Source organism: Caloenas nicobarica, unplaced genomic scaffold (assembly GCF_036013445.1).
Source record: "Caloenas nicobarica isolate bCalNic1 unplaced genomic scaffold, bCalNic1.hap1 Scaffold_365, whole genome shotgun sequence".
NCBI classification, from domain to species: domain Eukaryota; kingdom Metazoa; phylum Chordata; class Aves; order Columbiformes; family Columbidae; genus Caloenas; species Caloenas nicobarica.
Genome location: NW_027017354.1, coordinates 100,033 through 125,105, shown reverse-complemented (window position 1 = coordinate 125,105; position 25,073 = coordinate 100,033). Strand labels below are relative to the sequence as shown.

The window sequence follows — 25,073 nt, the reverse complement described above, 5'->3', positions numbered from 1 at the left end:
GAGACCTATAGAGACCCACAGAGACCCACAGAGACCTATAGAGACCCACAGAGACCTATAGAGACCTATAGAGACCCACAGAAACCTATAGAGACCCATAGAGACCTATAGAGACCTATAGAGACCTATAGAGACCCACAGAAACCCACAGAGACCTATAGAGACCCACAGAAACCCACAGAGACCTATAGAGACCCACAGAGACCTATAGAGATCCACAGAGACCCACAGAAACCCACAGAGACCTATAGAGACCTATAGAGACCCACAGAGACCTATAGAGACCCACAGAGACCCATAGAGACCTATAGAGACCTATAGAGACCTATAGAGACCCACAGAGACCCACAGAGAACTATAGAGACCCATAGAGACCTATAGAGACCCACAGAGACCTATAGAGACCTATAGAGACCCATAGAGACCCACAGAGACCTATAGAGACCTATAGAGACCCATAGAGACCCACAGAGACCTATAGACACCTATAGAGACCCACAGAGACCCACAGAGACCTATAGAGACCTATAGAGACCCACAGAGACCTATAGAGATCCACAGAGACCCATAGCGACCTATAGCGACCCATAGAGACCTATAGAGACCCACAGCGACCTATAGAGACCCACAGAGATCCATAGCGACCCACAGAGCCCCATGGCAGCCCCACAGTGACCTATAGAGCCCCATAGGGACCCCTGAGACCCACAGTGACCTCCAGAGCTCCATAGAGCCCTATAGAGGCCACCGAGACCCACAGAGACCCACAGAGCCCCATAGAAGCCCATGGAGCCCTATAGAGACCCATAGCGATCCATAGAACCCCATAGGGACCCACAGGGACCCCTGTGATGCACAGAGCCCCACAGCGACCCATAGAGACCCCACAGAGCCCCATAGGGCTCCACAGAGACCCCTGAGACCCCCCCTGTGACCCACAGAGCCCCATAGAGACCCCAGAGCCCCATAGGGCTCCATAGAGACCCCTGAGACCCACGGCAGCCCCATAGGGACCCCCTGTGACCCACAGAGCCCCATAGAGACCCCAGAGCCCCATAGGGCTCCACTGAGACCCCTGAGACCCACGGCAGCCCCATAGGGACCCCCTGTGACCCACAGAGCCCCATAGAGACCCCAGAGCCCCATAGACCTCCACAGAGACCCCTGAGACCCACGGCAGCCCCATAGCGACCCGCAGCAGCACCCAGCGCCCCACCCTGCCCCACGGCGTCACCAGCCCCGTTCTGCCCCACGGCTGCCCCACAGCGCAGTGGGGCGGGGGGGGGCGTCGCGTGAGCAGCCCTCGCACGCCCCTCATGCCCCGCACACGTGTACAAAGGGGGAGGGACCCGGAACTCACCTTGGTGGCGTGTGGGGACACGGGGGCCCCGTGCGAGGGTCCTCGTGCGAGGGACACGGGGTCACAAACTGCTCGTGCAAGGGACTTGGGGACACAGACCCCTCGTGCAAGGGACACGGGGCCACCTGCACCTTGTGCAAGAGATCTGGGGCCACATCGCCCTCGTGCAAGGGGCCTGAGGACACAAACTCCTCGTGCGAGGGACCTGGGCTCACAAACTGCTTGTGCAAGGGACCTGGGGATACCCGCACCTCGCACAAGAGGCTCAGGACCACGTCGCCCTTATGCAAGGGATCCAAGGTCACAAACCGCTTGTGCAAGGGACCTGGGGTCACCTGCACTTTGCACGAGAGACCTGGGGCCACATCGCCCTCGTGCAAGGGACCTGAGAACACAAACTGCTTGTGCAAGGGACCTGGGGTCACCTGCACTTTGCACGAGAGACCTGGGGCCACATCGTGCAAGGGACCTGAGAACACAAACTGCTTGTGCAAGGGACCTGGGGTCACCTGCACTTTGCACGAGAGACCTGGGGCCACGTCGCCCTCGTGCAAGGGACCTGAGAACACAAACTGCTTGTGCAAGGGACCTGGGGTCACCTGCACCTCGCACAAGAGACTTGGGGCCACGTCACCCTCGTGCAAGGGATCCAAGGACACAAACTGCTTGTGCAAGGCACACGGGGCCACCTGCACCTTGCACAAGAGGTTCCGGGCCACGTTGCCCTCGTGCAAGGGACGTGGGGACACGAACCGCCTGTGCAAGCGACCTGGGGTCACCTGCACCTCGCACAAGAGACTTGGGGCCATGTTGCCCTCGTGCAAGGGACGTAGGGGCACGAACCGCTCGTGCAAGGGACCTGGGGTCACCTGCACTTTGCACGAGAGACCTGGGGCCACGTCGCCCTCGTGCAAGGGACCTGAGAACACAAACTGCTTGTGCAAGCGACCTGGGGTCACCTGCACCTCGCACAAGAGACTTGGGGCCACGTCGCCCTCGTGCAAGGGATCCAAGGACACAAACTGCTTGTGCAAGGCACACGGGGCCACCTGCACCTTGCACAAGAGGTTCCGGGCCACGTTGCCCTCGTGCAAGGGACGTGGGGACACGAACCGCTCGTGCAAGGGACCTGGGGTCACCTGCACCTCGCACAAGAGACTTGGGGCCATGTTGCCCTCGTGCAAGGGCCCCGGGGCCCCATCGCCCCTGTGCGAGGGCCCCACTCACGGTCATTGCACGCGGGGCCCCCGTGCGCGGTCATGGTGCAGTCGCACGTGAACCCGTCCCACTGCTGCAGGCACACGCCCTGGTTGGCGCACGAGTCCTCGGTGCACGTCGTGCTGGGGCCTGCGGGTGACGGCGTCACTGGGGCGGCCCCTCGTGCACCCGCGTGCAGCCCCGTGCGCCCGCGTGCACCATCCGCCTTTATGAGCCCTCGTGCACCCTCGTGCAGCCCCGTGCACCCGCGTGCACCATCCGCCTTTATGAGCCCGCGTGCACCCGCGTGCCCCCCAAACACCCTCCTGCCCCCCGTGTCGCCTCTTGCACCCCGGGCACCCCAAACCACCCCCACCCCCCGTGCCCCCCACATCCCATCACCCCCCATCTCCCATTGCCCCCCTGCCCCTCCATGTCCCATTAGCCCCCCATGTCCCCCCATGTCCCCTGTGCCCCCCATCTCTCACTGTCGCAGCCCCTCTGGACGTGCCCCCCCATGTCCCCTATGTCCCCCCATTGCCCCCCACGTCCCCCCCATGTCCCCCATGTCCCCCCATCTCTCACCGTCGCAGCCCCTCCGGACGTGCCCCCCCATGTCCCCTATGTCCCCCTATGTCCCCCATGTCCCCCCATGCCCCCCATGTCCCCTATGTCCCCCCATTGCCCCCCACGTCCCCCCCATGCCCCCCATGTCCCCCCATCTCTCACCGTCGCAGCCCCTCCGGACGTCCCCCCCATGTGCCTCCACGTCCCCCATGCCCCCCATTGCCCCCCATGTCCCCCCATTGCCCCCCATGCCCCCCATGTCCCCCCATCTCTCACCGTCGCAGCCCCTCCGGACGTGCCCCACCATGTCCCCCATGTCCCCCATGTCCCCCATGTCCCCCATGTCCCCCCATCTCTCACCATCGCAGCCCCTCCGGACGTGCCCCCCCATGTCCCCTATGTCCCCCCATGTCCCCCATGTCCCCCATGTCCCCCATGCCCCCCATGTCCCCCCATCTCTCACTGTCGCAGCCCCTCCGGACATGCCCCCCCATGTCCCCTATGTCCCCCATGTCCCCTATGTCCCCCCATGTCCCCCATGTCCCCCATGTCCCCCATGCCCCCCCATCTCTCACCGTCGCAGCCCCTCCGGACGTGCCCCCCCTGCGCAGCGCGTCTCCCAGCAGGTCGGGCAGCCGCCCGTTCAGGTCCAGGGACGCCAAGCAGCCCTGGAAGCCCCCCCGGGAGGCCACGAGCCGGGGCAGGCGGGACAGGAGCGCGGGGGACACCCCCCCCACGTACAGCTCCCCTGGGGGGACACGGGGACGTCGTGGGGACGCCCCCGGGACACCCCCCACGTACAGCTCCCCCGGGGGGACATCGCGGGGACACCCCCGGGACACCCCCCCCATGTACGGCTCCCCCGGGGGGACATCGCGGGGACCCCAACATCGCGTTCCCCCACCCACGGGCGCCCCTCGCGCTCACCCTTGAGGTCGAGGGTCCGGCCCCCCTGGCCGTGCTGCGTGACCGGGCGCCCGTCCACGCGCAGCCCGTGCAGCGTGCCCCCCTCCCGCGCCACCGACACCTCGTGCCAGCGCCCGTCGTGCAGCGGCTGCTCCGAGTTCCCCTTCATGAGCGAGGGCCCGTCGCCCAGGTCGAACACGTAGTGGATGTACCTGCGGGGGCGGGGCCTGAGCCGGGCGGACCCCCGGGGACAGCAGAGTGGAGGGGCCTGGGGAGGGGCGGGGCCTCGGGGGGCGGGGCCTGGGGAGGGGCGGGGCCTGGGGAGGGGCAGGGCCTCGTGGAGGGCGGGGCCTCAAGGGGTGCCCTCAAAGGGAGGGGCGGGGCCTCAAAGGGAGGGGCGGGGCCTCAAAGGGAGGGGCGGGGCCTCAAAGGGAGGGGCGGGGCCTCAGGGGGAACCTCAAAGGGAGGGGCGGGGCCTCGGGGAGGGCGGGGCCTCAAGGGGTGCCCTCAAAGGGAGGGGCGGGGCCTCAAAGGGAGGGGCGGGGCCTCAAAGGGAGGGGCGGGGCCTCAGGGGAACCTCAAAGGGAGGGGCGGGGCCTCGGGGAGGGCGGGGCCTCAAGGGGTGCCCTCAAAGGGAGGGGCGGGGCCTCAAAGGGAGGGGCGGGGCCTCAAAGGGAGGGGCGGGGCCTCAAAGGGAGGGGCGGGGCCTCAGGGGGAACCTCAAAGGGAGGGGCGGGGCCTCGTGGAGGGTGGGGCCTCAAGGGGTGCCCTCAAAGGGAGGGGCGGGGCCTGGGGGGGGCAGGGCCTCAAGGGGGGCAGGGCCTCAAAGGGAGGGGCGGGGCCTCAAAGGGAGGGGCGGGGCCTCGGGGGCCTCAAAGGGAGGGGCGGGGCCTCAGGGGGGGCGGGGCCTCAAGGGGGGCCTCAAAGGGAGGGGCGGGGCCTCAAAGGGAGGGGCGGGGCCGCAAAGGGAGGGGCGGGGCCTCAGGGGTGCCTCAAAGGGAGGGGCGGGGCCTCGGGGGGGCGGGGCCTCAAGGGGGCTCAAAGGGAGGGGCGGGGCCTCAAAGGGGGGCGGGGCCTCAGGGGAACCTCAAAGGGAGGGGCGGGGCTCAAAGGGAGGGGCGGGGCCTCAAAGGGGGGGCGGAGCCTCGGGGGGCCTCAAAGGGAGGGGCGGGGCCTCGAACTCCTAGAAGGTTCCAGGAGGTCAGGAAGGTCCCCAAGATCCCATCAGATTCTAAGGAGCTGAGAAGGTCCCCAGGACCCCCCAGGCGCCCCCAAGGTTCTGGGAGTTCAGACGGTCCCCAAGCCCCCCAGGCGCCCCCAAGGTTCTGGGAGTTCAGAAGGTCCCCAGGACCCCCCAGGCGCCCCCAAGGTTCTGGGAGTTCAGAAGGTCCCCAGGACCCCCCAGGCGCCCCCAAGGTTCTGGGAGTTCAGACGGTTCCCAGGACCCCCAGGCGCCCCCCAAGGTTCTGGGAGTTCAGACGGTCCCCAAGCCCCCCAGGCGCCCCCCAAGGTTCTGGGAGTTCAGACGGTCCCCAAGCCCCCCAGGCGCCCCCCAAGGTTCTGGGAGTTCAGAAGGTCCCCAGGCCCCCCAGGCGCCCCCAAGGTTCTGGGAGTTCAGACGGTCCCCAAGCCCCCCAGGCGCCCCCAAGGTTCTGGGAGCTCGAGCAGGTGCCCAGCGTCCTCCCAAAAGCTCCCCGGTGTCCCCAGGGACCCCCCTCACCCCTTGACGAGCTCGACCACCAGGAAGTCGTTCCCGTTGCCGCCGTTGAAGAGGATGAGCCCGTCGGGCGCCGTGGTCTTGAACTGGAAGAACAGGTGCATGGAGCCGTAGGCCTGGAGCGTGGCCAGCGCCACGAAGGCCCCGCGCCCGCCGAACGCCACCGGGGCGGCCACCAGCACGGCGCGGCGGCCGAACCGCGCGTTGAGCTCGCAGGCGCCGCCGCCCAGGTCGCCGTCGCGGCACAGGTCCAGGTAGGGGCGGCCGTTGAAGAGCAGAGCGCTCAGGTGGCCCAGGAAGGGCGAGGGGACGCTGGCCTGGAAGCGCCGCTCCGTCACCTGCCCCGTCTCCAGGCTGTGCAGCTCCAGCCGCGTGTGGGAGCCCGACAGGTGGCCTGCGGTGGGGACACACGGGGGACACGGGGGACACGGGGGACAAGGGCTCGTGTGCCTGCACACCTTCAGCCACGTCCCCTTGGCCCCATAGACCTTCAACCACGTCCCCTTGGCCCCATGGACCTTCAGCCACGTCCCCATAGACCTTCAGCCACATCCCCATAGACCTTCAGCCACGTCCCCTTGGCCCCATGGACCTTCAGCCATGTCCCCATAGACCTTCAGCCACATCCCCATAGACCTTCAGCCACGTCCCCTTGGCCCCATGGACCTTCAGCCATGTCCCCATAGACCTTCAGCCACATCCCCATAGACCTTCAGCCACGTCCCCTTGGCCCCATGGACCTTCAGCCACGTCCCCTTGGCCCCATGGACCTTCAACCATGTCCCCATAGACCTTCGGCCACGTCCCCTTGGCCCCATGGACCTTCAACCACATCCCCTTGGCCCCATGGACCTTCAGCCACATCCCCTTGGCCCCATGGACCTTCAACCATGTCCCCATAGACCTTCGGCCACGTCCCCTTGGCCCCATGGACCTTCAACCACGTCCCCTTGGCCCCATAGACCTTCAGCCACGTCCCCTTGGCCCCATGGACCTTCAGCCACGTCCCCATAGACCTTCAGCCACGACCCCTTGGCCCCATGGACCTTCGGCCACGTCCCCATAGACCTTCAGCCACGTCCCCTTGGCCCCATGGACCTTCAGCCACGTCCCCATAGACCTTCAGCCACGTCCCCTTGGCCCCATGGACCTTCGGCCACGTCCCCATAGACCTTCGGCCACGACCCCTTGGCCCCATGGACCTTCAGCCACATCCCCTTGGCCCCATGGACCTTCAGCCACGTCCCCATAGACCTTCGGCCACGACCCCTTGGCCCCATGGACCTTCAGCCACATCCCCTTGGCCCCATGGACCTTCAGCCACGTCCCCATAGACCTTCAACCACATCCCCATAGACCTTCAGCCACGTCCCCTTGGCCCCATGGACCTTCAACCATGTCCCCTTGGCCCCATGGACCTTCAGCCACGTCCCCATAGACCTTCAGCCACGTCCCCTTGGCCCCATGGACCTTCAACCATGTCCCCTTGGCCCCATGGACCTTCAGCCACGTCCCCATAGACCTTCAACCACGTCCCCTTGGCCCCATGGACCTTCAGCCACGTCCCCTTGGCCCCATGGACCTTCAGCCATGGCCCCATGGACCTTCAGCCACATCCCCTTGGCCCCATGGACCTTCAGCCACGTCCCCATAGACCTTCGGCCACGACCCCTTGGCCCCATGGACCTTCAGCCACATCCCCTTGGCCCCATGGACCTTCAGCCACGTCCCCATAGACCTTCAACCACATCCCCATAGACCTTCAGCCACGTCCCCTTGGCCCCATGGACCTTCAACCATGTCCCCTTGGCCCCATGGACCTTCAGCCACATCCCCATAGACCTTCAGCCACGTCCCCTTGGCCCCATGGACCTTCAACCATGTCCCCTTGGCCCCATGGACCTTCAGCCACGTCCCCATAGACCTTCAACCACGTCCCCTTGGCCCCATGGACCTTCAGCCACGTCCCCATGGACCTTCAACCATGTCCCCTTGGCCCCATGGACCTTCAGCCACGTCCCCATAGACCTTCAACCACGTCCCCTTGGCCCCATGGACCTTCAGCCATGTCCCCTTGGCCCCATGGACCTTCAACCACGTCCCCATAGACCTTCAGCCACGTCCCCTTGGCCCCATGGACCTTCAGCCATGGCCCCATGGACCTTCAACCACGTCCCCATAGACCTTCAACCACGTCCCCTTGGCCCCATGGACCTTCAGCCATGGCCCCATGGACCTTCAACCATGTCCCCATAGACCTTCGGCCATGTCCCCTTGGCCCCATGGACCTTCAGCCACGTCCCCATAGACCTTCAGCCACGTCCCCTTGGCCCCATGGACCTTCAACCACGTCCCCTTGGCCCCATGGACCTTCAACCACGTCCCCATAGACCTTCAACCACATCCCCTTGGCCCCATGGACCTTCAACCACGTCCTCTTGGCCCCATGGACCTTCAGCCATGTCCCCATGTCCCCATAAATCTTCAGCAACATCCCCATGTCCCCATAGACCTGCATCCACATCCCCTTGTCCCCCTGGATCTTCAGCCATGTCCTCATGTCCCCGTAGATCTTCAACCACATCCCCATGTCCCCATGGACTGGCACCCACGGCCCCTTGTCCCCAGGTCCCCATAGACCTTCACCCACATCCCCACATCTCCTTAGACCTTCACCTATGTCCCCATGTCCCCATAGACCTGTCCCCATGTCCCCATAGACCTTCAGCCCCATCCCCGCGTCCCCGTGTCCCCATGTTCCTGGTGTCTCTGTGCCCCCACTGACCCACCGTGTCCCCTCTGTCCCCACGGCCCCACCGACCCCTCTGTCCCCCCGTGTCCCTGCTGGCCCCCACGTCCCCGTGTCCCCCGTGGTGGCACCTTCCACGGTGACGTTGTCCACGGAGAGCTGGAGGCTGCGCCCGCGCCGCAGCACCCGCACCCAGTGCCACTCGTTGTCATCGAGCCGCTGCCCGGCCACCAGTGTCTCGGGGCCCTTGCCTGGGGACACGGGACACGGGGTCAGTGGGGACATGGGGGGACACGGAGACAGAGGGGACATCGGGACACAGGGGGTCAGTGGGGACACGGGGACATGAGGAGTCAGTGGGGACATGGGTGGGGACACAGGGTCGGCAGGACACAGGGACACGGGGGGACACGGGGAGACAGTGGGGACATGGGGTCAGTGGGGACACGGGGGGTCAGTGGGGACATGGGGGGACACGGAGACAGAGGGGACACCAGGGACATCGGGACACAGGGGGTCAGTGGGGACATGGGGGGACACGGAGACAGAGGGGACACCAGGGACATCGGGACACAGGGGGTCAGTGGGGACATGGGGGGACATGGGGACATGAGGAGTCAGTGGGGACATGGGTGGGGACACAGGGTCGGCAGGACACAGGGACACGGGGGGACACGGGGTCAGTGGGGACATGGGGTCAGTGGGGACATGGGGGGTCAGTGGGGGACAGCAGCACGGGGGGGACAGCAAGGACACAAGGGACATGAGGGTCAGCAGGGACATGGGGACACGTGGGGTCAGTGGGGACATGGGGACATGGGGGGACACACACGCAAACACACATCCGTGCACACGCCTGTGCACACGTGCACACACACCCGTGCGTGCACACGCACCCATGCAAATGCACACGCTCATGCACATGTGCGCACCCATGCGCACACACGTGTGCACACACATGAGCACGTCCCTGCAAATCGTGCACAACCCCTGAAAAACTGCCCTGTGCACACACGTGCGAACGCAGTGCACATGCACACGTGCACGCACGCACACGTGTTTGCACAACTGCCGTACGTGTGCGTGTCCGTGCACGGCCACAGCGCGTGCACTCGCACGTGCACCCGTGCGCAACGCACAGCGTGCCCGTGCACCGTCACAGCCCGTGTGCACATGCGTGTCCGTGAGTGGCTGCAGAACACGTGTGCTCACACGCATGTGCACGCCCACAGCCCGTGTGCGTGTGACACGCGTGACCACCCGTGTGCTCCTCCCCCGCCTCCCCAGGTTGAGCCCCCGGACGCCTGGGTCCCTGCAGGGCACAGAGTGGGGGGCCCGGACGCCTGGGTCCCTCCTGCCCGTGGGGGCGGGGCGGAGCCGTTACACACACGTGTGCACAGCGTGTCCTCGTGTGACACGGAGTGTGTCTGGAGAACCCAGGCGTCCGGGGTGTGACCGGACTCTATAGAGGACCCAGGCGGCTGGGGCAGGGGGGATCAGGCCCTATAGAGGACCCAGGTGTCCAGGGGTGACACGGGGGGACCCAGGTGTCCGGGCGGGACCCAGGAGTTCGGGGGGGAACCCAGGAATCTGGGGGAGACAGGGGGGGACCCAGGAATTCGGGGGGAACCCAGGCGTCCGGGGGGGACCCAGGCGTCCGGGGGGCGACACTTACTGGGGTGGCAGCCCACGCGCACACAGTCTGGGGAGAGAAGAACAGGGTCAGGATCGGGCCCTTCGCAGCCGCTGGCGCCGCCCCGGGGACGAGGGGGGAGGGGCGGCCGGGGGGACGAGGTGCCGGGGGGACTGGGACGGACTGGGATGGACTGGGATGGACTGGGACGGACTGGGATGGACTGGGACGGACTGGGATGGACTGGGAGGGGAACTGGGACAGACTGGGAGGGGAACTGGGATGGACTGGGAGAGGAACTGGGACAGACTGGGATGGACTGGGAGGGGAACTGGGACGGACTGGGATGGACTGGGAGAGGAACTGGGACAGACTGGGATGGACTGGGAGGGGAACTGGGACGGACTGGGATGGACTGGGAGGGGAACTGGGACAGACTGGGAGGGGAACTGGGATGGACTGGGAGGGGAACTGGGACGGACTGGGAGGGGGACTGGGACGGACTGGGATGGGAACTGGGACGGACTGGGGCAGACTGGGAGGGGAACTGGGACAGACTGGGAGGGGAACTGGGATGGACTGGGAGGGGAACTGGGACAGACTGGGAGGGGGACTGGGATGGACTGGGAGGGGAACTGGGACGGACTGGGAGGGGAACTGGGACAGACTGGGACGGACTGGGAGAGGAACTGGGACAGACTGGGAGGGGAACTGGGATGGACTGGGATGGACTGGGATGGACTGGGACGGACTGGGACGGACTGGGAGGGGAACTGGGATGGACTGGGATGGACTGGGAGGGGGACTGGGACAGACTGGGAGGGGAACTGGGACAGACTGGGAGGGGGACTGGGACAGACTGGGAGGGGAACTGGGACAGACTGGGAGGGGGACTGGGACGGACTGGGACAGACTGGGAGGGGGACTGGGACAGACTGGGAGGGGGACTGGGACGGACTGGGACGGACTGGGATGGACTGGGAGGGGAACTGGGACAGACTGGGAGGGGAACTGGGATGGACTGGGACAGACTGGGAGGGGGACTGGGACAGACTGGGAGGGGGACTGGGACGGACTGGGATGGACTGGGAGGGGGACTGGGACAGACTGGGAGGGGAACTGGGACAGACTGGGAGGGGGACTGGGACGGACTGGGATGGACTGGGAGGGGGACTGGGACAGACTGGGAGGGGAACTGGGACAGACTGGGAGGGGGACTGGGACAGACTGGGAGGGGAACTGGGACAGACTGGGAGGGGGACTGGGACGGACTGGGACAGACTGGGAGGGGGACTGGGGCAGACTGGGAGGGGAACTGGGATATGATGGGAACTGGAACTGGGACGGGACTGGGACGGGACTGGGACGGGACTGGGGGTGTGGGGGGTTGGCACCTCGGGGGTCCCGGCCGCCCTGGGGGTCCAGCCTGGGGGGCGGGGGGTCCCCGGGCGGGAGGGGGCGCCCCAGGCTGGACCCCCCTCGTCAACCGCTGCGGGGCGGGGGGGGCACACGCGCCGGGACCGGGGGGAGCCCCGAAACCAGGGGGGGCCCCCAACACCGTGGGGGGGTCACCAAACCCTTGGGGGGACCCCAAATCCATGGGGGGGTCCCCAAAATCACAGGGGGGTCCTCAAACCCGTGGGGGGGTCCCCAACACCACGAGGGAGTCTCCAAACCCATGGGGGGGCCCCAATCTCATAGGGGGTCCCCAACACCATGGGGGGATCCCGAAGCCTGTGGGGGGATCCCCAAACACCACAGGGGTCCCCAAACCCATAGGGGGCCCCAATCCCACGGGGGGGCCCCGGCGCTGAACCCCGAGTTGGCAGCGGGGGGGACACGAAGGCTCCAAACCCGGAGGGGGACGGGACGGGGGGACCCAAGTTGGTTCCAGTGACACTCCCAGAGGTGACAATTGGGAGTCCTGAGGTCTGGGGACATTTGGGGACCTGGGCACCATTTTGGGGGCAGTTTTGGGGTCCCAGGCTCCAACTTCAGCATCGTTTTGGGGCCCCAGGGACCATTCAGGCGCCACTTTGGGGACAGTTTTGGGCTCACAAGCACGGACTTGAGCATCGGTTTGGAAACCATTCTGGGGTCCTGGGCATCAATTTGAGCATCGTCTTGGGGACCGTTTTGGGGTCACGGGAACCGACTCGGGGGCCATTCTGGGGGGCGGGGGCATCAATTTGAGCATCATTTTGGGGACCACTTTGGGGACCACTCTGGGGTCACGGGAACCGACTCGGGGGCCATTCTGGGGTCCTGGGCATCAATTTGAGCATCGTTTTGGGGACCGTTTTGGGGACCACTCTGGGGTCACGGGAACCAACTCAGGGGCCATTCTGGGGGGTGGGGGCATCAATTTGAGCATCATTTTGGGGACCACTCTGGGGTCACGGGAACCGACTCGGGGGCCATTCTGGGGGGTGGGGGCATCAATTTGAGCATCATTTTGGGGACCACTCTGGGGTCACGGGAACCGACTCGGGGGCCATTCTGGGGGGTGGGGGCATCAATTTGAGCATCATTTTGGGGACCACTCTGGGGTCACGGGAACCGACTCGGGGGCCATTCTGGGGTCCTGGGCATCAATTTGAGCATCATTTTGGGGACCGTTTTGGGACCACTCTGGGGTCACGGGAACCGACTTGGGGGCCATTCTGCGAGGCGGGGGCATCAATTTGAGCATCGTTTTGGGGACCACTCTGGGGTCACGGGAACCGACTCGGGGGCCATTCTGGGGGGCGGGGGCATCAATTTGAGCATCGTCTTGGGGACCGTTTTGGGGACCACTCTGGGGTCACGGGAACCAACTCGGGGGCCATTCTGGGGTCCTGGGCATCAATTTGAGCATCATTTTGGGGACCGTTTTGGGACCACTCTGGGGTCACGGGAACCGACTCGGGCACCATTTTGGGGTCCTGGGCATCAATTTGAGCATCGTCTTGGGGACCGTTTTGGGGACCACTCTGGGGTCACGGGAACCAACTCGGGGGCCATTCTGGGGTCCTGGGCATCAATTTGAGCATCATTTTGGGGACCGTTTTGGGACCACTCTGGGGTCACGGGAACCGACTCGGGGGCCATTCTGGGGGCCGGGGCATCGCCCTGTGGGCCGTTCGGGGGCGCCCGGGGCGGGCGCGGGGGCTCACCCAGGTTCACGGTCAGCTTGAGGCGCCCCCCGTCCAGCTCCACGCGCAGCGTGTCGGCCGAGCGGCGCGAGGCCGTGGCCAGCAGCAGCCCGAAGGCGCGCGGCGACGCGAAGCGCAGGGACACGTCCTCGGCCTCCGTCTGCCGCGGCCCCACCTGCACCCGCAGGAACGCGCTGCCGTCGTAGCTCAGCACCGCCGCCTCTGCCGGACCCCGAAAACCGCGTTGGGGGACCCCGAAATGGGGCTGGGGGGGGACCCTGGGGCTGATGGGGATCGCTGGGCAGGGGGATGGGCTGGAGGGACCCAGGCGTCCGGGGAGGGACCCAGGTGTCCGGGGGGGGACCCAGGTGTCCGGGGGGGGACCCAGGTGTCCGGGGAGGGACCCAGGTGTTCGGGGAGGGACCCAGGTGTCCGGGGAGGGACCCAGGTGTTCGAGGAGGGACCCAGGTGTCCGGGGGGGGACCCAGGTGTTGTTCGGGGAGGGACCCAGGTGTCCGGGGGGGGACCCAGGTGTTCGGGGGGGGACCCAGATGTGCGGGGAGGGACCCAGGTGTCCGGGGGGGGACCCAGATGTGCGGGGAGGGACCCAGGTGTTGTTCGGGGAGGGACCCAGGTGTCCGGGGAGGGACCCAGGTGTTCGGGGAGGGACCCAGGTGTCCGGGGAGCGACCCAGGTGTTGTTTGGGGAGGGACCCAGGTGTCCGGGGGGGGACCCAGGTGTCTGGGGAGGGACCCAGGTGTCCGGGGGGGGACCCAGGTGTTGTTCGGGGAGGGACCCAGGTGTTGTTCGGGGAGGGACCCAGGTGTCCGGGGAGGGACCCAGGTGTCCGGGGGGGGACCCAGGTGTCCGGGGAGGGACCCAGGTGTTCGGGGAGGGACCCAGGTGTTCGGGGAGGGACCCAGGTGTCCGGGGAGGGACCCAGGTGTCCGGGGGGGGGACCCAGGTGTTCGGGGAGGGACCCAGGTGTTCGGGGGGGGACCCAGGTGTTCGGGGGGGGACCCAGGTGTTCGGGGGGGGACCCAGGTGTCCGGGGAGGGACCCAGGTGTTGTTCGGGGAGGGACCCAGGTGTCCGGGGAGGGACCCAGGTGTTGTTCGGGGAGGGACCCAGGTGTTGTTCGGGGAGGGACCCAGGTGTCCGGGGAGGGACCCAGGTGTTGTTCGGGGAGGGACCCAGGTGTCCGGGGAGGGACCCAGGTGTCCGGGGGGGGACCCAGGTGTCCGGGGAGGGACCCAGGTGTTGTTTGGGGAGGGACCCAGGTGTCCGGGGAGGGACCCAGGTGTCCGGGGGGGGACCCAGGTGTCCGGGGAGGGACCCAGGTGTCCGGGGGGGGACCCAGGTGTTGTTCGGGGAGGGACCCAGGTGTCCGGGGGGGGACCCAGGTGTTGTTCGGGGAGGGACCCAGGTGTTCGGGGAGGGACCCAGGTGTCCGGGGGGGGACCCAGGTGTCCGGGGGGGGACCCAGGTGTTGTTTGGGGAGGGACCCAGGTGTCCGGGGGGGGACCCAGGTGTCCGGGGAGGGACCCAGGTGTTCGGGGAGGGACCCAGGTGTCCGGGGGGGGACCCAGGTGTTGTTCGGGGAGGGACCCAGGTGTTCGGGGAGGGACCCAGGTGTCCGGGGGGGGACCCAGGTGTCCGGGGAGGGACCCAGGTGTTCGGGGAGGGACCCAGGTGTTCAGGGAGGGACCCAGGTGTCCGGGGAGGGACCCAGGTGTTCGGGGAGGGACCCAGGTGTTCGGGGGGGGACCCAGGTGTTGTTCGGGGAGGGACCCAGGTGTTCGGGGAGGGACCCAGGTGTCCGGGGGGGGACCCAGGTGTCCGGGGGGCGACCCAGGTGCCCGGGGACTCCCTTCCCCAGGGGACCCAGGAGTTCGGGGCAGGAGCCAGGAGTTCGGGCGACACCGTGGGGCAGCGGGGTACCCGCGCTGCCGCCGCCACGCACCGGTCTCGCAGCGCGGCCCCAGGAAGCCGGTGGCCGAGCAGTCGCACACGAAGCGGTTCCAGCCCTCCCGGCACAGCCCTCCGTGGCGGCAGGGGGCGCTGGCGCACAGGCGCGCGGGCTCCCGCGCGCAGGACGCGGCCACGCCCGGGGCCGCCTGCGCCGCCGCCAGCGCGCGCACGTCGCGGCTCCGCCCGTCCACGAAGAGCGCGCGCACGCAGCCCACGAAGCCCCAGCGCAGGGAGCCGGTCCAGAGCTCGGGGGGCAGCGGCGGCGCCGCCCCGGGGCCGCCGTCCGCAGCGGGGCCCCCGTCCCCAGCGGGGCCCCCCGCGGCGGGCGGCGCCGGGGCTGCGTCGTCGTCCTGCCCGCGGCCCGGGGGGAGACCCCCGAGGTACAGCCACGAGTCCAGGTCCAGCACCTCGCTGTCCCCGCTGGCCAGGAACGGCGTGGAGCGGCTGTTCACGGACACCGAGCCTGGGGGGACACGGGGCGTGGGGACATGGGGACATGGGGACATGGGGACATTGGGGGACATTGGGGACATTGGGGGACATGGGGACATCGGGGGACATGGGGACATGGGGACACTGGGGGACACGGGGGCATGGGAACATTGGGGGCATCGGGGGACATGGGGACATGGGGACATGGGGACATTGGGGGACATTGGGGGACATGGGGGACATGGGGACATCGGGGGACATGGGGACATGGGGACACTGGGGGACACGGGGGCATGGGAACATTGGGGGCATCGGGGGACATGGGGACATGGGGACATGGGGACATCGGGGGACATGGGGACATTGGGGTGGAGCAGCTGTTCACGGACACCGAGCCTGGGGGGACACGGGGCATGGGGACATGGGGACATGGGGACATGGGGGACATGGGGACATCGGGGGACATGGGGACATTGGGGGACATGGGGACATCGGGGGACATGGGGACATGGGGACATTGGGGTGGAGCGGCTGTTCACAGACACCGAGCCTGGGGGGACACGGGGCATGGGGACATGGGGACACTGGGGGACACGGGGGCATGGGGACATTGGGGACATGGGGACATTGGGGACATGGGGACATTGGGGGACATTGGGGACATTGGGGGACATTGGGGGACATTGGGGACATGGGGACATTGGGGGACATTGGGGACATTGGGGACATTGGGGGACATGGGAGACATGGGGACATTGGGGGACATGGGAGACATGGGGACATTGGGGACATCGGGGGACATGGGGACATTGGGGGACATGGGGGACATGGGGACATTGGGGGACATGGGGACATTGGGGACATTGGGGGACATGGGGACATCGGGGGACATGGGGACATTGGGGTGGAGCGGCTGTTCACAGACACTGAGCCTGGGGGGACACGGGGGCATGGGGACATTGGGGGACATTGGGGACATGGGGACATCGGGGGACATGGGGACATGGGGACATTGGGGTGGAGCGGCTGTTCACGGACACCGAGCCTGGGGGGACACGGGGCATGGGGACATGGGGACACTGGGGGACATTGGGGACATGGGGACATTGGGAGACATGGGGGACATGGGGACATTGGGGGACATTGGGGGACATTGGGGGACATTGGGGTGGAGCGGCTGTTCACGGACACCGAGTCTGGGGGGACACGGGGACATCGGGGGACATGGGGACATTGGGGGACACTGGGGGACATTGAGGACATGGGGACATTGGGGTGGAGCGGCTGTTCACGGACACCGAGCCTGGGGGGACATGGGGACATTGGGGGACATTGGGGACATTGGGGGACACTGGGGACATGGGGGTGGAGCGGCTGTTCACGGACACCGAGCCTGGGGGGACACGGGGCATGGGGACATGGGGACATGGGGGGACACAGGAACATTGGGGTGCTGCAGCTATTCACGGACACCGAGCCTGGGGGGACACGGGGCATGGGGACATGGGGACATGGGGACATGGGGGGACACAGGAACATTGGGGTGCTGCAGCTATTCACGGACACCGAGCCTGGGGGGACACGGGGCATGGGGACATGGGGGACATGGGGACATTAGGGGATACAGGAACGTTGGGGTGCTGCAGCTGTTCGCTGACACCGAGCCTGGGGGGACACATAGGACATTGGGGACATTGGGGGACACAGGGCACATGGCACCACGGGGGGGTTATGGGGGGACACAGGGATACCCAGCACCACGGGGGGGCAGAAGAACGTTGGGCGACACGGGGACATTTGGGGACACGGGGCAGGTGGCACCACGGGGAGGGTTACGGGGGGACACAGGACCATGGGGACATGGGGGGCCACCCGGGGCCACCCCCCTCACCTCGCCGCCCGTCCCTCTGCACGTCCACGTGGCACCACTCCCCGTCCGTCACCTTGCGCGCCGTGGCCTTGACCTTGACCCCGCCCGACCCCATGTCCAGCAGCAGGTACAGGTGCCCGTCCAGCAGCTCCAGCGCCAGGTAATCGGGGCGGGGGCCGCGGCCGCCCCCGAACAGCAGCAGCCCGTTGGGTTCGGTGGTGCGGAACTCGAAGGACACGGAGCCGGCGCGCGCCGCCCCCCAGCCCGGCAGCGCCAGCACCGCGCGGGGGGTGACGAAGGTGACGGGCTCGGGGGCGGCCACGGCCTCGCAGCGGAACCGCAGGTCCCCGTGCAGCGACACCCGCGCGTCCCCCTCCTGCGCCAGGCGCGACAGCTCCAGCTTGAAGTCGTTGTTCTTGTAGATCACCTGGGGGGCAGGGGGGGCATTGGGGGGTCGCCTGTCCCCAGGAACCCTGGGCGTCCTGTGCCCGTGTCCCCACGCAGCCCCTGTCCCCATGTCCCCATGCAGCCCTTGTCCCCGTGTCCCCATGCAGCCCCTGTGCCCGTGTCCCCACGCAGCCCCTGTGCCCGTGTCCCCATGCAGCCCCTGTCCCTGTGTCCCCATGCAGCCCCTGTGCCCCTGTCCCCATGCAGCCCCTGTCCCCGTGTCCCCACGCAGCCCCTGTCCCTGTGTCCCCACGCAGCCCCTGTCCCCGTGTCCCCATGCAGCCCCTGTCCCTGTGTCCCCATGCAGCCCCTGTCCCTGTGTCCCCATGCAGCCCTTGTCCCTGTGTCCCCATGCAGCCCCTGTCCCTGTGTCCCCACGCAGCCCCTGTGCCCGTGTCCCCACGCAGCCCCTGTCCCCGTGTCCCCATGCAGCCCCTGTCCCCGTGTCCCCATGCAGCCCCTGTCCCTGTGTCCCCACGCAGCCCCTGTCCCCGTGTCCCCATGCAGCCCCTGTGCCCGTGTCCCCATGCAGCCCCTGTCCCTGTGTCCCCATGCAGCCCCTGTCCCCGTGTCCCCATGCAGCCCCTGTCCCCATGTCCCCATGCAGCCCTTGTCCCCGTGTCCCCATGCAGCCCCTGTGCCCGTGTCCCCACGCAGCCCCTGTGCCCGTGTCCCCATGCAGCCCCTGTCCCTGTGTCCCCATGCAGCCCCTGTGCCCCTGTCCCCATGCAGCCCCTGTCCCCGTGTCCCCACGCAGCCCCTGTCCCTGTGTCCCCACGCAGCCCCTGTCCCCGTGTCCCCATGCAGCCCCTGTCCCTGTGTCCCCATGCAGCCCCTGTCCCTGTGTCCCCATGCAGCCCTTGTCCCTGTGTCCCCATGCAGCCCCTGTCCCTGTGTCCCCACGCAGCCCCTGTGCCCGTGTCCCCACGCAGCCCCTGTCCCCGTGTCCCCATGCAGCCCCTGTCCCCGTGTCCCCATGCAGCCCCTGTCCCTGTGTCCCCACGCAGCCCCTGTCCCCGTGTCCCCATGCAGCCCCTGTGCCCGTGTCCCCATGCAGCCCCTGTCCCTGTGTCCCCATGCAGCCCCTGTCCCCGTGTCCCCATGCAGCCCCTGTGCCCCTGTCCCCATGCAGCCCCTGTCCCCGTGTCCCCATGCAGCCCCTGTGCCCGTGTCCCCATGCAGCCCCTGTGCCCCTGTCCCCATGCAGCCCCTGTGCCTGTGTCCCCATGCAGCCCCTGTGCCCCTGTCCCCACGCAGCCCCTGTCCCCGTGTCCCCATGCAGCCCCTGTCCCCGTGTCCCCATGCAGCCCCTGTGCCCGTGTCCCCATGCAGCCCTTGTCCCTGTGTCCCCATGCAGCCCCTGTCCCCGTGTCCCCATGCAGCCCTTGTCCCAGTGTCCCCACGCAGCCCCTGTCCCAGTGTCCCCATGCAGCCCCTGTCCCTGTGTCCCCATGCAGCCCCTGTGCCCGTGTCCCCATGCAGCCCCTGTGCCCCTGTCCCCATGCAGCCCTTGTCCCTGTGTCCCCATGCAGCCCCTGTGCCCGTGTCCCCATGCAGCCCTTGTCCCTGTGTCCCCATGCAGCCCCTGTGCCCGTGTCCCCATGCAGCCCCTGTCCCTGTGTCCCCACGCAGCCCCTGTGCCCGTGTCCCCACGCAGCCCCTGTCCCCGTGTCCCCATGCAGCCCCTGTCCCTGTGTCCCCATGCAGCCCCTGTGCCCGTGTCCCCATGCAGCCCCTGTCCCTGTGTCCCCATGCAGCCCCTGTGCCCGTGTCCCCATGCAGCCCCTGTCCCTGTGTCCCCATCCAGCCCTTGTCCCCGTGTCCCCAGTGCTCCATGTCCCCGTGCACCGTGTTCCTGCGTCCCCACGCACCCCATGTCCCCAAGCACCCCAGCACTTGCTGTCCCCATGTCCTACATCCCTGTGTCCCCCTGCACCCCAGTGCTCGGTGTCCCCATGTCCCCATGCACCACACCCCCATGTCCCCGTGTCCCCATGGACCCCCTGTCCCCACGGACCCCAGTGCTCAGTGTCCCCGTGTCCCCATGCATGCACCCTGTGTCCCCACGCCCCCCAGTGCTCACTATCCCCTTGTCCCCATGCACCCCATATCCTCGAGCACCCCCACGCTCGCTGTCCATGTCCCCAAGCCCCCCGTGTCCCCACGCACCCCAGCGCTTGCTGTCCCTGTGTCACCATGCACCACATCCTTGTGTCCCCAAGTCCTCCATGTCCCCAAGCACCCCGGTGCTCCACGTCCCTGTGTCCCCACGTGTGTCCCCTCGTCCCCTGCCATGTCCCCCCGTGTCCGTGTCCCCACTCACGTCCTTGAGGCAGCCCATGAAGTTGTTGCTGACGGGGGAGCCGGGCAGGTCGGCCGTGTTGGGGGACCCCCCCACGTAGAAAAAGTCGTCGGAGCCCAACATGGTGAAATCCTCCTGCGTGTAGCCCGTGGTCGTCAGGATCCCATCCACCGAGATCGTCACCTGCGGCACGGGCAGCGCTCAGGGGGGGCCCCGGGGGGGACGGGGGGCAGGGTGGGGGTGCCCCAATGCGGGGGACCGCAAACAGGGAAGGGCGGGACCGGGGGTGGGGAGGAGGACCCCAGATGGGGGGGGTGGAGCCCAAATGTGGGGACCACAAAGGGGGGGGGACCCCAAATTGGGGAGGGACCCCAAATGCGTGGGGGGTAGGACCAGACATGGGGGGGGAAGAGGGGGAAGGACCACAAAATGGGGGGGATAGGGACCACAAATGGGGGGACCACAAATCGGGGGGACAAATAGAGGGAGGACCCCAAAATGGGAGGGATGGAGCCCAAATGGGGGGGGACCGCAAATGGGAGAGAGGTGGGAGAGACCCCAATGCGGGGACAGGTGGGGTGGGGGGACCCCGAAGTGGGGAGCAACCACAAATGGGGAGGGACCCCAAATGGAGGGGGGAGTAGGGCCAGAAACAGGGAGGGACAAACAGGTGGAGGGACCCCAAAGAGGGGGAGACCCCAAAGAGGGGGTGGTGCCCGGGGGTAGTGGGGGAGTAATGGGGATGCGGGGGTGATGGGGACACTGGGGGGGCGATGGGGACAGGATGGGGGTGACAATGCAACAGCGATGGGGGCTGGGGGGTGCGGAGGGGACATGGGGGGGACACAAAGGGGGTGCTGGGGACAATGGGGGGGCATGGGCACAACAGGGGGATGGTGGGGGGCAACGGGGGGACACGGAGGGCGATGGGGGGACATGGGGGGGTGATGCTGGGTTGGTGGCCTCGGGGGGGTGGGGGGTCCCCAGGGCGCCCTCGGCCACAGACACGGGACCCCAGGTGGGGGGGGGGGGGGGACACGCCCCTGTGCCCCGCCCCCCCGGGGGACCCAGGCGTCCGGGTACCCCCTGAACCCCGCCCCGCACCCACCCACCTGCTGCCTCCCCAAGGGGACCCAGGCGTCCGGGAGGCTCCGCCCCTTCCTCGAGGGGGAAACCCAGGCGTCCGAGCGCAGCTGAGCCCCGTTCGCGGCTAATCAGGGCTCATTAGCGGCAGCTGCTAATGAGGGTCACGCGGACCCCCGTGCTGACACCTGCGGAGGGGCGGGGCCCGAACGCCTGGGTCCCCTCCTGCCCCACCCACCCCTCCCATTGCCTCCCAAGGGGACCCAGGCGTCCGGGACCCCCCCCAGGGGACAGGGTGGGGAGGGGGTGACCCGAAGGGACATGGGGATGGGGTGACAATGGGGACAGGGTGACTCTAAGGGACATGGGGACAGGGTGACAATGGGGACGGGGTGACAATGGGGACAGGGTGACTCTAAGGGACATGGGGACAGGGTGACAATGAGGACAGGGTGACAATGGGGATGGGGTGACAATGGGGACAGGGTGACTCTAAGGGACATGGGGATGGGGTGACAATGGGGACAGGGTGACAATGGGGACAAGGTGACAATGGGGACGGGGTGACAATGGGGACAGGGTGACAATGGGGACAAGATGACAATGGGGATGGGGTGACAATGGGGACAGGGTGACAATGGGGATGGGGTGACAATGGGGACAGGGTGACAATGGGGATGGGGTGACAATGGGGACAAGGTGACAATGGGGACGGGGTGACAAAGGGGACAGGGTGACAATGGGGACAAGGTGACAATGGGGACGGGGTGACAAAGGGGACAGGGTGACAATGGGGACACAGGGACAGGGAGTCAATGGGGAGGGGGTGACAAAGGGGACACGGGGACAATGGGGACACAGGGACAGGGAGTCAATGGGGAGGGGGTGACAAAGGGGACACGGGGACGATGGGGCCGGGGTGCCGAGGTGGGGGAGGGGCCGGGGGGACACGGGGGGGACACGGGGGTGACACCGGGCGGGGGGCGGGTTAGTAACGAGCTTTGGGGTCCTCAGCCAGAACCGGGACAGACAGACGGCCGTTAGTGAGCGCAGCGTGCGGGGGCGTGCGAGGGGCCGTGCACACGCGCGTGCGGGACGCGGGGAGCAGCGGGGCCGGCTTCGCACTCACGTGTGAGCTCACGAGTGGGAGCGTGCGCTGGGGCACCCTCGTGCGCACACAGAGTCACACGGACCTTGCACCAACGCACACTCGTGCACATCGCACACCAGCATGTTGCACCAGTGCACACCTGTGCACTCACATGCACCTCACGCCAACACACGCCTGAGTGTGCACACGCATCCCTTGCACAGTGCAGCAGCACCACGTTGCACACAGACACACCTTGCACCGATACACACACATGTACATGCACCTTGCATGAGTTCACACCCGTGCACATTGCACGCATGCCCTTGCACCAACACACACCCGTGCACATTGCACACATGCACTTTGCACCAACACACACCCATGCACATTGTGCACATGCACTTTGCACCAACACACACCCATGCACATTGCGCACATGCACTTTGCACCAACACGCACCCATACACATTGCGCACATGCACCTTGCACCAACACACACCCGTGCACATTGCACGCACGCCCTTGCACCAACACACACCCGTGCACATTGCACGCACGCCCTTGCACCAACACACACCCATGCACATTGCACACATGCACTTTGCACCAACGCACACTTGTGCACATTGCACACATGCACTTTGCACCAACACGCACCCGTGCACATTGCGCACCAGCACCTCGCACCAACGCACACTTGTGCACACACACACATTGCACAAGGACACGCTTGTGTACGCACACACCTTGCACCAGCGCACACGCGCGTTGCACGAGGACACAACCGTGCACAGCCGCCCCTCCCCCCCCCGGCCCCGCTGCTCCCCCGGCAGCACCCGGGCGGGGGGGGGGGGAGGGGCGGGGGGGGCAGCGGGGGGGGCGGGGGTCGCGGTGTTAGTGACCGTGCGAAGCCGTGCGGGGCAGCGGGGCCCGATCCTGGCGGGCGGGGGGGGGAGGGGCGGCAGCTTGTCCTGGAAACGCCGTTTCCGTCCTCAAATCGGAGCGGGGGGGGGGTGTGGTATAAAATTGCCCAAAATCTCAAGAATTCACCCCAAAATAGAGGGGTTGGACCCCACATGAACCTTGTAGGGCAAACCCGGCCCCTCCGGGGCGTGATTTTGAGGGAAATTTGGTTCATTCGGGGGGAAAAATCGCCCGAATTTGGCATTGGGAACCCAGACCTGGCTACATACGGGGGGGTGTGGGTGGTCTAAAATTGCCCCAAATCCCAAGAATTCACCCCAAAATAGAGGGGTGAGACCCCACATGACCCCTCCAGGGCAAAAAAGCCCCTTCCGGGGTAGGGGTTTTGGGGGAAAATTGGTTGATTTGGGAGGAAAATCGCCTGATTTCGGCATCGGGGAGCCAAGGCCTGGCTGGGTATGGGAGGGGGGGTGATCTAAAATTGCCTGAAATCCCAAGAATTCACCCCAAAATAGAGGAGTTGGACCCCACATGACCCCTCCAGGGCAAAAAAGCCCCTTCTGGGGTGGGCTTTTTGGGGGAAAATCACCTCATTTTGGGCTAAAATTGCCTGATTTTGGCATCGGGGAGCCCAGACCTGGCTGCATACAGGCGGGGGGGTGGTCTAAAATCGCCCCAAATCCCAAGAAATCACCCGAAAAAAGTGGCATTCGCGACCCCCTCTCCCCAAGGACAAACATCCTCCTCTGACCCCAAAAAGGTGGATTTTTTTGGGGGGGAAACGGGCGGGTTTTGGCGTCAGGGCCCCGTCGGGCGGAGCGGGGGGCTGGAATTTGCCCAAAACGGGCGGATTTGGCCCCGAAAGGCGCGTTCTGGGGGGGTAACAATTAAGTGATAACTACCAGGTAATGCAGTTTGTTTACCATAGCGTGTCCGATCCCTGCGTGCTGGGGGCGCCGGGGGGGGCAGCGGAAAAAAAGGACAAAACACACAAAAAATGATACTTTGCCGCCAGGGGAGGGGGAGGTTTTGGGGCATTTTGGGGGGTTTTAGGGGTGTTTGTTTTTTTTTTTTTTTTCTGAGGGGGGGCCCCCCCTGGATTAGTTGGGGGCGGGTTAGTGGGGGGGGGCCCGAGGGGGGAAGCGTGTTAGTGCACACACAGGGTGGGGGCGGCGCACAAGGGGTTGGGGGAGAGGGACCCAGGCGTCCGGGGGGACCCAGGCATCCGGGGGGGAGCCGGTTGGAGGAGGGACCCCCGTGCCCGGTGTTCCCAGTTGGGGAAGGGTCCAAAGAACCAGCGCTCCCAGTTGGGGAAGGACCCAAGGAACTGGTGCTCCCAGTTGGGAAAGGATACAAGGAACCAGTGCTCCCAGTTTGAGGAGAGACGCCAGTGTCCAGTGCTCCCAGTCTGGGAAGGAGCCAAGGAACCAGTGCTCCCAGTTGGGGAAGGGTCCAAAGAACCAGTGCTCCCAGTTGGGGAGCAGAGTTCAGCGCTCAGTGCTCCCAGTTGGGTTGTTGACTCCAGCATCCAGTGCTCCCAGTTGGGTGGTTGACCACAATGTCCATCACCTCCAGTTGGGTGGCTGACCAAGGCACCCAACACTCCCATTGGGCGCTCCCAGTGCTCCCAGTTGGGTGGTCGACCAAGGCACCCAATGCTCCCATCACCCCATTGGGTTCTCCCAACAC

General features: G+C 66.7%; 1 protein-coding gene across 1 annotated transcript in view; it reads right to left on the bottom strand.

Moving 5' to 3' along the window:
- Positions 1–1,360: 1,360 nt before the first annotated feature.
- Positions 1,361–25,073, bottom strand: part of LOC136002786 (neurexin-2-like) — a gene marked incomplete at its 3' end in the record, with an annotated part of 31,877 nt that continues 8,164 nt past the window's right edge. The window contains 14 exon segments of the mRNA XM_065658013.1: positions 1,361–2,489; positions 2,588–2,707; positions 3,700–3,732; positions 3,735–3,872; positions 4,052–4,242; positions 5,751–6,141; positions 8,628–8,747; positions 10,172–10,198; positions 13,285–13,485; positions 15,226–15,504; positions 15,592–15,696; positions 17,557–17,962; positions 20,306–20,467; positions 24,308–24,331. Of these exon segments, the coding sequence (XP_065514085.1) occupies positions 1,361–2,489; positions 2,588–2,707; positions 3,700–3,732; positions 3,735–3,872; positions 4,052–4,242; positions 5,751–6,141; positions 8,628–8,747; positions 10,172–10,198; positions 13,285–13,485; positions 15,226–15,504; positions 15,592–15,696; positions 17,557–17,962; positions 20,306–20,467; positions 24,308–24,331 (3,326 nt within the window).